The sequence below is a fragment of the Piliocolobus tephrosceles genome, chromosome 16 (assembly GCF_002776525.5).
Source record: "Piliocolobus tephrosceles isolate RC106 chromosome 16, ASM277652v3, whole genome shotgun sequence".
NCBI lineage: Eukaryota > Metazoa > Chordata > Mammalia > Primates > Cercopithecidae > Piliocolobus > Piliocolobus tephrosceles.
In genome coordinates, this window is record NC_045449.1 from 10066116 (window position 1) to 10077973 (window position 11858).

At 50.3% G+C, this 11858-nt stretch overlaps 1 protein-coding gene across 2 annotated transcripts in view; it reads right to left on the reverse strand.

Annotated features, from left to right (window-relative positions):
• GAS7 (growth arrest specific 7) overlaps window positions 1–11858 on the reverse strand; it is a 292165-nt gene that overhangs the window by 208105 nt on the left and 72202 nt on the right. The window contains exon 1 of one of the 2 annotated variants that reach the window (XM_023190872.2): window positions 11–44. The exons of the other annotated variant lie outside the window; for it this stretch is intronic. Coding sequence (XP_023046640.1) covers window positions 11–29 — 19 coding nt within the window. The 5' untranslated portion in view covers window positions 30–44. Of the gene's footprint in view, window positions 1–10; window positions 45–11858 lie in introns of those variants that run through there. 2 annotated transcript variants of the gene reach the window in all.

Here is an 11858-nt window from a genome sequence, read left to right on the forward strand (position 1 = left end):
CACTTCTCACCTCGTTCCTCTCCCGACATACCACACCCTGAGTGAGTTAGAACTGCTGTCTTCTCAGCTACGGGAAACCACAGCTCAATGGTTTTTCTAGAAGCTGCCCATTGTCCTTAGACCTTGCCTGGTGCCGCCCCAAAGCACCTGCTGGTGTTAGGCCTCCTCAGCTAACTTGACATTCCATGCTTCAGACCCAGCGTATCTTCTCTAGAAGCACCAAGCCCAACAAGTGGGTCCTTCAGACTGTCTTCTCCTGGTAGTGCCGATCCAAGCACCTGCTGGGCGAGTTGAGTTCCTTTTGCCTGACTATGCTCCCGCCCAGAGCCAGGCAGCCTGGGAACAGAGGAAGAGCAGAAGAGGATGTCACACCCAGGCACACCAGGAGGCCAAACCTGTTTGGCAGCTCATGCCTCTGACCACAAGCTGGCACTCGCTTTCGGAAGTGCTAACCACAGGCAGCACTGCTAATGAGCAGAGCACCAAGGCTTTTCCTGCAGGGAAGAAATGCAAGGCTGGCTGGCCTTCATGCATGTCCCCCATGACAATGCCGGGGCTCTGGACCCGCCCATCTCTTCCCACTCCATATCCAGCTGGAAGTGCTGGTCCAGGCCCCAGTAGAAGACACAGCTACCAAGAGAAGGTGCGGCCACCAGGAGCCAGGCCAGCCACCGGCCACCTCCCTCCATTCTTGCAGAAATGGTTCTGCTCTCATCTTCCTCCAAAGTTGGGAGGATTTCAGAGCAGTCAGAGTGTTAGCTGTGGAGGATGGGGGGGGGCCACTGCCTTTCCTCCTGGTTCCTCTACTGAGTCTCCCACAAACAGTTCCACGAGACCAGGACTCAATCCTAAGAGTATGAGTAGAAGATCTGTTCTCAAAAGCACAGTGAAGGGAGGCCAAGGCAGGTGGATCACCTGAGGTCAGAAGATCAAGACCAGCCTGGCCAACATGGTGAAACCCCATCTCTACTAAAAATACCAAAACTAGCCAGGCAGGGTGGCAGGTGCCTGTAATCCCAGCTACTCAGGGGGCTGAGGCAGGAGAATCACTTGAACCTGGGAGGCAGAGGTTGCAGTGAGCCAAGATCGTGCCATCGCACTCCAGCCTGGGGGAAAAGAGCGAGACTTTGTCTCAAAAAAAAAAAGCACAGTAAAGATTCTCAGGAGAGCTGCTCAGGAGCCTCCACACTCCAAGGTGGGCAGCTGGGGAAGAGGAAGGGCAGCCACCGAAAAGGCAGGCAGCTAGGGAGAAGGAGGGTAGAGAATAGCAGCTACGACACCTGTCCCCACCCCTTCTCTCATTCTTTGTCACCATTTCCTTCCTTTACAAGTGCCACATGAAAGCAAAAGGCCCACTGGAACCCCCAACTGGGCATGCAGATGAGTCTCGGATGGGAGTAGTGGCAGAGCTGCAGGAGCTGCGACAGTCCTCCATCTCCTCTCTACTGGCTGGGGTGCAAAAGATTGGAATATATACAGCTCCAGTGGTTAAGAACTTGGGCTGTAGGCCAGGCACAGTGGCTCGCGCCTGTAATCCCAACACTTTGAGAGGCCGAGGCGGGTGGATCACCCGAGGTTGGGAGTGTGAGACCAGCCTGGCCAACATGGTGAAACCCCATCTCTATTAAAAATACAAAAATTAGCCCGGTGTGGTGGCGGGCACCTGTAGTCCCAGCGACTTGGGAGGCTGAGGCATGAGAATCGCTTGAATCCGGGAGGTGGAGATTGCAGTGAGCCAAGATCACGCCATTGCACTCCAGCCTAGGCAACAGAGCAAGACACTGCCTCGAGAAAAAAAAAAAGAACTTGGGCTCTGGAGATGGCCGGGTTCTGCTACTCACTGGCTGGGTGACACTGGGGAAATTATTAAACTTCTCCGTGCCTCAGTTTCCCCGTGTGTAAAACAGACATAAGAATACTACTTACAGGTCTATTGTGAGGACTAAATGAGGGAATGAAGGTCCAGTGCTTAGGCCAGTGTCTGGAAAATCATATTATGTAAATGCTATCTATTATTATTAAATGCTCCTGAATCAACAGATCTGTTTTCAAATATTCTGTCCACCCATAAAACGATATGCTCACCTGTGGGTTGAGGAAATAAGTAAAAGCATGGAGTATTGAAGATGCAACCTCAGACCAACGCTTCCCTGTTCCCCATCAACCTCTCCCTTGGGCTTCCCCAGCCCCATGCCTCCCAACCAAGTCTCAGAAGCTCAGAAGATTCCTGGGTGCCACCAGCACCCCAGCATGGAATGCGCCCCCTCCCACAGTCATCTCAGAAACCACTGAGACCAGTTCTCATCGGGGACTTTGGAAGGCAGTGGGCCCAGGCGACCTGGAGCCTCCAAAAACACGTGCCTCGCCTCCAACAAGGGCACTGAGGCATAATCCAAAGGCCGGCCATACAGCTTCCACACTCAAACAGCACACACCAAGGCCCAAAATGGCATCAGCACCATCACCAAGGAGGTGTAAACAGAGGGAGGACACAACTCAGTCCTCCTCATACAGTGTGACCTGCGTCTCCTGAAAGCACACTTTCATCTGTGCACACCAGTGGTACCCATGCAGGAGATGATGCTTCGGAAACTCCGAAGGCCCCAAAACCGGCCAGCCCCCGTGTTTTCACTCATCCTTCCCTCCCACTGAGGGGTTGCAAACAGAGCTTTGTCTTTAGCCAGTGGCCATGCCAGGATCTTCTAGAAACCTTCATCCTTCCTCTCCCTCCCAGACACGTGCACACTGAGATCGAGACCCAGAGAGCTCCCATTCCAGACACTCTCCTAAACAGTCAGTTTATATGATGGCCGTATTCAAACTCTCAAAAACACATCCATTTTCTCAGAACAAAGTGAGAACAGCCACCTAGGACCCAACTCAACAACTCCCGAGCAGAAGGAGCCTTGTCCTCCCTGGCCCTGTGGCTGACTGCTGATTCGATTAACCGTCATACAGAGCAGGGTTGAAACTGCTGATTCGATTAACCGTCATACAGAGCGGGGTTGAAACCCTCACCCCACTTGTGGTGAAAAGCCCCAGCTTCCAATCACAACTCCTCCATATGGCGAGTTATTTACCTCCACGGAGCCTTGGTTTGTTTACCCATAAACCCGAAACACTACCTCAGACGGTTGTAGAATTAACTGAAATATCTAGAAAAGTGCAAGCTGAAGATCTTCTTTTAAGGCTGGCTGGGAGACCCCATGTTTAAACATCAAATAAATAAAATAAAGCTTTTCTATATTTTATTTATTTATTTTGAGACAGTGTCTGAAAAGTCTCACTCTGTCACCCAGGTTGGAGTGCAGCGGCGTGATCATGACTCACTGTAGCCTCAACCTCCTGGGCTCTAAACAATCCTCCCACCTCAGCCTCCTAAGTAGCTGGGACTACAGGTGCACACCACCACGCCTGGCTAATTTTTTTTAGTTTTTTGAGGTGACGCGGTCTCGCCATGTTGCCCAGGCTGGTCTCAAACTCCTGCGATCAAGCAATCACCTGCCTTGGCCTACCCAAAGTGCTGGGATTCCAGGCATGAGCCACTGCATCCGGTCTTCAGGTAAGGCATATGCTCTCCAGGTTGTGGTGGTCCTCCAGACTCACTGGAGTCACCTGTCAGACTCCGGAAAGCATTGTTTTTTATCCTATTTAGAGCTGTGATCCAGAGCATGTTAAAACACAGATAGCTGGGCTCCACTGCTGGGCTCTGAGCCAGCAGGTCTGGGGCAGGACCTGGGAATATACAGCTCCATCCAGCCAGTTCCCAGGAGATGCTGGTTCTGTTGCCGCTGGTCCAGGGACCACACCTCCAGAAGCCTTACCCTAGAATGTGAAGGCTGGAAAGTGCATTAGAGGTCACCCAGAATGATTCCAAGAGGAGGCAGAATGCACCCGTGCCTCTTGCCTGGTCCAGTCCTGCTGTTGATCTGACTCTCAGCTGTTCCATCTTGAGCCTTAGACACAGGCAGGGCTAAGGGTGAAAGCCTCAAAACTCTGATCATCACTCAAACAATCTGTGGCCCCTACTGGTCCTGTTTATTATCTCTCGGTGCCTTTGGGGTCCCCAGGCTGCTGCCTTCGACATCCAGCCACCAGCCCTCACCTAGAGCTTGCTCCCTGCACAAGCGTGGGCTCCATTCTGCCCATCCAGGAATAGACACCAGTGGCTGGAGGAATCAAGGCAGGGAGGTTGGAGTCTGAGGCCCACAGGTAAGAGGAGGGGCGCAGCAGAGCCCCTCAAATACTCCAGCTGATTTGAGGACAAGCCCCTCCATCCTGAGCAGAGCCTGGAGACTGGATTTCCTGGAGGGCGCCCCGGACAGACACACACTGTAGCCAGTGTCCGGACCGCACAATGCACAAGAGGCCAGTGGGGCAGGCAGCCAGGGCCCACTCACGCCAGTACCATCTGGGAGCCCTTGCCAGGCCTCGCAGGGCTGGCTGAAGAAGCTGGACTCTGTCCTGGGGCACAGTCGTGCTCTATTCTTATCTCAAGGGGGAATGTGTGACTCTCCTTCCCGTGAATGGGGGCCCCTGAGGAGGTGGAGTGGGAAACAGAGCCGCCACTGTGCCAGGGCAGGCTCCCCGCGCAGCTCCCAGCCCCAACCAGCCCCTCGTGGCGGGGCCTTGCACAAGCCCTCAGTAAGAAAAGGCCAGGCTGAAGGTGGACATGGAAATGACCGTCTAGAGCCCAGTGCAAACTGCCCCTCCCTCACTCTGCAAGACTTGAGCCTGTGAGGCCTGACCAGAAACTCACACACTCACTCCCCAGTGAGACCCAATGGGACAGGCTCCTACAGGAAAGCGCAGCCTCCACAACACAGTTCCTTACCAAATCCCAAAGGAAGGAGCCCAGACATCCTAGGCACTCCACATGCGCACACAAATCCCCGCTGGCAGATCGGGGCTCTGGTCTGCCCATCTCCCACAGCACACCATTTGCAGGTGGCAACAGATCTCATGATTTGCTGGCTCTCTTTTGGCCTACAAATGCCAGGCTCAGCCAGCGAATGGGGCACTGGGTATTCTCAAGGACTTTAAACTGGTATAACCTTTCTAAAGAGCAGTGTGGGGCCAGGCACAGTGGCTCATGTCTGTAATCCCAGCAGTTTGTGGGGGCTGAGGCGGGTGGATCACCTAAGGTCAGGAGTTCAAGACCAGCCTGGCCAACAAGGTGAAACCCTGTCTCTGCTAAAAATACAAAAATTAGCTGGGCGTGGTGGTGCACACCTGTAATCCCAGCTACTCAGGAGGCTGAGGCAGGAGAATTGCTTGAACCCGGGAGGCGGAGGATGCAATGAGCCAAGTTCATGCTGCTGTACTCCAGCCTGGGCGACAGAGTGAGAATCCTCAAAAAAATTAAATAAATAAATAAAAATCAAGATCAGTATGACAGCATGGGTCAAAATGTGCACAGAAGTGGTCCACATTTCCGGGAAATTACTCTCAGTGCAAAAAGATATCATCACAAGGAATGGTTACCTTCAGTGATTTTAACAGCAGCAAAAACTAAAAAATAAAAAAAAGGGGGTGTGGAAGCAACTTCAGTGTCCATCATAAGGGGACTGCAAATTAATAGTTCATTCAAATTGTGACTAGCAAACACTAAAACAAATCTGTAAATATATTTAATGATAGAAATATATTCTGAGAATACTAAATCTAAAAAAATACATAGGTCAAGGTTGGGCGCAGTGGCTCATGCCTATGATCCCAGCACTTTGGGAGGCCAAGGTAGATGGATTACTGGAGGTCAGCAGTTCAAGACCAGCTTGGCCAACATGGTGAAACCCCATCTCTACTAAAAACACAAAATTAGCTGGGCGTGGTGGTGTGCACCTGTAATCCCAGCTACTCAGGCGGCTAAGGCAGGAGAATCGCTTGAACCCAGGAGGCGGAGGTTGCCGTGAGCCAAGATGGTGCCATTGCACTTCAGCCTAGGCGACAAGAGTGAAACTCCATTGTAAAAAAAAAAAAAAAAAAAAAAAAAAAAAAACCACAGGTCAAACAATTGTGTGTATAATATGATCACAAAAGGATAAAATGGAGATTGTTCTTTCTTTCCCAGTTGGATGAAAGAGGGGAGTAAAGGGTGATGAGGAGATGAGGAGGGAGGAGGGTGGAGTGGTGTAGGGAATGAGGCCCAGGTATGAGGGGGTCAGCTGTGGGTGGGAGCCACTGGCCACTGGGGGAATTAGACTAAGTCTTGTTTAGCCTTCCTCTGGAAGGACCTTAAAGGATGATTAAAACATCCGGAAAATATTTAGCTAGTAAATCTTTTAGAAGCCCCTCCACCCTGTGTTATTTATATAAACACTTCCCTTCCATTCTTCTCTACCCTCACATACACCCACCCTGATTCATATAACAGACTTGGAATCAGCAGAGCCAGAGAGACCTGGACAAGGCTGGCTCCATGTGCGTTCTGACCACCATGGGTGCTGCCCATCTGTGCAATACGAAGGCTGCACTGATGTGTTCTCTGGTCCCCCATCGCAGAGCAGCCCTCTGACCTGCCAGGGACCCACAGCAGGGGTCGGGGGTGGTGGCCACACTATTTGGGTTCCCTGGCCACCAAATCTCCACCAGTGATTGTCCCAGGGACTCAAGGAAGGGGAAGGATTAAATGGGGGAGTCGCTTCTCAGGCAGGAGAAAGTATTTGCTCTAACCCTGTCCGTTCTCCTGGAACTCCCTGGGGTTCTCAGGGAAGAAACCCTTAATGAATGGTGTGAGGGAAAGAGAAGTCACATGCACATGAATGTGCGCATGGCAAACACGCACACACTCACACACACACACGTTTACTCACACGCACTCCCACGTGCTCACACACACACGCACGCACACACACACACCCACATACACCCCAACACTCTCTCAAAATCTTCCTCCTGTTCCTGAGAAGTCCCCAGAATTCGGGGAAGCCACTCACTTGTTAACAGCCCTCTTTTGAGGGTTAGGAGCCAATCCCAGCGTGGAGCACGGGGAAGAAGAGCCTATGCTCCGGCACGAAGCTGACTCTGACTCTAGTTCCAATGAGAGCACAGCAGACAGTTCTGGCTTCAAACCCCAGCTCTGCCGCTTAAGCTGTGTGACCTTTCTTAACCTCTCTGGGTCTCTGTTTCTTCCCCTAGAGAGTCCTGGTATCCCTGAAGGGAGATTGCACCAGAGGCTGGGAGTGTAGAAACCTGGGTGTGAGTGTGGGCTGTTTACTTGCCTGAAGGTTGGATCCAGCACGCTGGTCCAGCACCTTACATTGTTTGTTGTTGTTAGTTTAAATCAATTGGCAACATTACACAACTGGGAGAGTGTGGATTTCCAGCTGGCCACGTGTTCCCAATGACCGGCTGATGCTCCCTGCATCTTGAGCCCTAAATCAAGATAGTTTAACCTTCCGTGGCTCTGGACAGTGGGTTAACAGGAAGCCCTGGGAAGAGGAAAGCAGTGCTTCCATGAGTGCCTCCTCAGACGCCTGGTTTCCAGGGGCCCCATGTTGCCCTCTCACTTTTGCACAACCTGCTGTGTAAAGATGAACCAAACATGGCCCAGGAGGATGAACCAAACATGGCCAGCTGGGGACGAGCAGGTCCGGAGGCGGGGACTATCGCACACCGGCTGCACGGCCTGGAGGGGACCTGGGCTCGAGCTCCTGTGGGGAACACTCCATTTTTCTTTGCCCCAGCACCTCATCAAACAGTCCCACCCAGCACCCCTGAAAGTAGTTCAGCTGTGCACTCACAGAGGGACAGACTCAGGGCTGCAGGACACAATCCTCATGCAAGAATTTTAATTTTAAAAATGCTAATCTGAACCAGGAAAACACCAGATCTTGCGCAGAAAATCCCCCGATTCCAGGGCTCTGATGGAAAGCAGGGGCAGAAGGCCCCCTCCAAGGTTATGAACCGACCCCGATCTCTGTCCCCCTAAACCCCCGAGACTGGGCAAGCTCCAACCAGCCTAAGTGGACTAGGAGAGGAATCTCTGAGTAAATCGAGTAAATCCTGGAATCCTAAGCATCTCCTTGGAAATGCTGATTAAACACCAGAACCTGCGCAAAGATCTGAGCGAATTCCAGGACCACCACTCGGGCCACATAAGCTCTCAACGGAGCACACACACACACACTGAGTCAGACCCCTAAACATCTGGGGCTTAGCTAATCCTCCGCTCTCAGGCGTTCAGCTTGGGTGGACTCCGAGGAGAGGCAGAGCCGGCGAGGGATTCAGTCCAGTTTCCAGGGAGCCCGGCCAGGCCTGGGAGCCAGCGCTCGGCCCTGCCCCGGCTGGGGCCCCCGAGTCACACACGGAGGCCATGCGTGCATCCTCCCCAGCCCACACCAGCAGTTCCGGGGCGGCTCCAGTGCCCAACCCACACATGCGAGGCGGAGGCCACAGCGCTCCAGGATTCCACTCTCTGGTGGAGACTTCGAGAGGAAACAATTTCCTAATCCCCTTCCTAAATCAAGGCCAAGAATCAACTTGTGGAGAGTCCACAGACGACTGTTCCCTCTGCCTGGCTGTCCCTGCGCTGACCTTCGGCTGCTCCCAGGAGCCATTAGAGGGAGTGGATGGGAGGGATGGATGGGAGACCCACAAACTCACAGCCAGGGCTCCCATACTTGATACAATCAGTTCTGAGTATCAATCCACAGATCACTGAATTCCAAAGCTAGCTGAGGCCAAATGCCTCCCCCTCTTACCCCCTTAACTAGGCCAGAACATAAAACCCTGCATTTCATTACTTATATTTATGCAACAACATTCATTGCCTGTTTTCATTTTCAGTTAAAACTTTAAGTGACTGTTTCTCTTTTTCTTTTTTTTTTTTTTTTGAGACGGAGTCTTGCTCTGTCACCCAGGCTGGAGTGCAGTGGCCGGATCTCAGCTCACTGCAAGCTCCGCCTCCCGGGTTCACGCCATTCTCCTACCTCAGCCTCCCAAGTAGCTGGGACTACAGGCGCCCGCCGCCACACCCCGCTAATTTTTTGTATTTTTAGTAGAGACGGGGTTTCACCGTGTTAGCCAAGATGGTCTCGATCTCCTGACCTCATGATCCGCCTGCCTCGGCCTCCCAAAGTGCTGGGATTACAGGCGTGAGCCACTGCACCCGGCCTGCTTTTTCTTTGTTCAAATTCCAAATCAAATGATCTTTTAACCTAAATGATCCTGATTGATTTGGTATCTCCCTGTGGGTCAGCAGACAGACATGAGAAGACACTCTCTCACCGTTTGACTTAAATAGATAACACAGGTAAGAGAAGCCTGGAAGACAAAAATGCCAAGAACATTCACTGCGGGAGAGGACCATCTATTCAACAAACTGCTGCGACGAGAGATAAGAACATGTTAAAGAATGAAGCTGGACTCCTTGCTCACACAGTATACAATTAACTCAAAATGGATCAAAAGCCTAAATGTAAGAGCTAAAACTAGAAAACTCTTGGCCAGGCACCGTGGCTTATGCCTGTAATCCCAGCAACAATGGGAGGCTGAGGTAGGTGGATCACTTGATCTCAGGAGTTTGAGACCAGCCTGGGCAACGCAGGAAGACACTATCTCTATGAAAAGTTTAAAAATTAGCCAGGTATGGTGGCACATGCCTGTGGTCCCAGCTACTTGGGAGGCTGAGGTGGGAGGATTGTTCGAGACTGGGAGGTCAAGGCTGCAGTGAGCTGTGATCACTCCATTGTATTACAGCCTGAGTGACAGTCAGACCCCATCTCAAAAACAAAACAAAAAAACTCTTCAAAAAAATAGGTGTAAATCTTCATGACCTTCTTAGATGAGGTAATGGCTTCATAGATATGACACCAAAAGCACAAGAAATCAAAGGAAAAAATTGGTAAACTGGTCTTCATTGAAATTACTAACTTTTGTGTTCCAAAGGACATCAAGAAAGTGAAAAGACAAACCACAGAATGGGAGAAAATTTTTGCAAACCATGCATCTGATAAGGGACTTTTATCTACAATATATAACGAACACGTACAGCCCAATAATTAAAAGACACTTATAATGTAACTCAATTACAAAATGGGCAAAGGCTCTAAGTAGACCTTTCTCTAAAGAAGATACATGAGGCTGGGCGCGGTGGCTCACGCCTGTAATCCCAGCACTTTGGGAGGCCGAGGCAGGTGGATCACGAGGTCAGGAGTTCGAGATCAGCCTGGCCAATATGGTGAAACCCCGTCTCTACTAAAAATACAAAAATTAGCCAGGCATGGTGGCACGTGCCTGTAATCCCAGCTACTTGGGAGGCTGAGGCAGGAGAATCTCTTGAACCCAGGAGGCAGAGGTTGCAGTGAGCCAAGATCGTGCTGCCGCACTCCAGCCTGGATGACAGAGTGAGATTCAGCCTCAAAAAATAAAACAAACAAAAAAAAAAACCATGAATGGTCAATAAGGCACAAGAAAAGATGGCCAGCCAACATCAGTAGTCTTCAGGGAAATGCAAATTAAAACCACAGTGAGATACCACTTCACACCCACTAGAGAAGCTATGATAAAAAAAAAAAAATAGATAATAACAAATGTTGGCAAGGATATGGAGGAATTGGAACCCTCATACGATCCTGGTGGTGCAGCAGCTTTGGAAAACAGCCTGGCCATTCCTCAAAAGGTTAAACATAGTTACCAAGTGACCCAGCAATTCCACTCCTGGATATATATCCAAGAAAATTAAAAACACACGTCCACCCAAAAACATGTACACAAACGTTCATACCAGGATTCCTCCTAAAGAGCCAAAGAGTAGAAATCACCCAAATGATGCCCACCAACTGAAGAGCAAACAAAACGTGATCTATCCATACCAATGAACTATTATTCAGAAATAAAAAGAAATGAAGTCCTAATACATGCTACAAGGAGAAAGAGCCTCAAAAACATTCTGCTAAGTGAAACAAGCCAGACACAAAAGGCCGCATATTGTATCGTTCTATTTATAAGCAATCCCCAGAATAGGCAAATCTATACAGATGGAAATAGATAAGTGGCTGCCTAAGGAAGGCGTGGTTTGGGGGGAACGGAAAGTGACTGCTAATGGGCATGGCGTTTCTTTTTGAGGTGCTGGAAATGTTCTAAAATTGACGATGGTAATGGTTGCACAACTCCATGAATGTACTAAAACCCACTGATTTATACACTTTACAGGGGTGAATTGAATGGTATGCAAATTATAACTCCATAAAGCTGTTATCAAAAAATAAAAGGTATCTTGCGGAGTTTGCTATTACTTCCACACCCAAGCCAAGGCCACAAGCACATTCTGAAACTCCTCCCTGACCCCTCCAGGTTACCCAGAACTTTTCTTCCTTCCCAGCGTGCCTCTTGCCACAGCTATATCTAGGCCTCGAAGAGCAGTGCTTACTTGGTCTCTGTTTACCTGTGATTACTGAGTTTTACTTTCCCACCTAAACTTTTATGTTTCTGAACACAGGGAGGCCTGATAATTACAGTCAACATTGTTTGGGTTAGCAATGAGAACATCAAAGTCTCATGTATTCCTGGGCAGGGTGTGGCGGCTCATGCCTGTAATCCTAGCACTTTGGGAGGCCAAGGCAGGTGGATCACTTGAGGTCAGGAGTTTGAGACCAGCCTGGCCAACATGGCAAAACCCTGTCTCTACCAAAAATACAAAAATTAGCCAGGCGTGTGGCACATGCCTGTAATCCCAGCTACTCGGGATGCTGAGGCACAATAATTGCTTGAATCTGGGAGGCGGAGATTAAAGTGAGCCAAGATCACACCACTGCACTCCAGCCTGGACGACAGAGCGAGACTCCGTCTCAAAAAAACAAAACAAAACAAAACAAAGTCTCATGTATTCCTATATTCCTGCATGTATGAATACATGT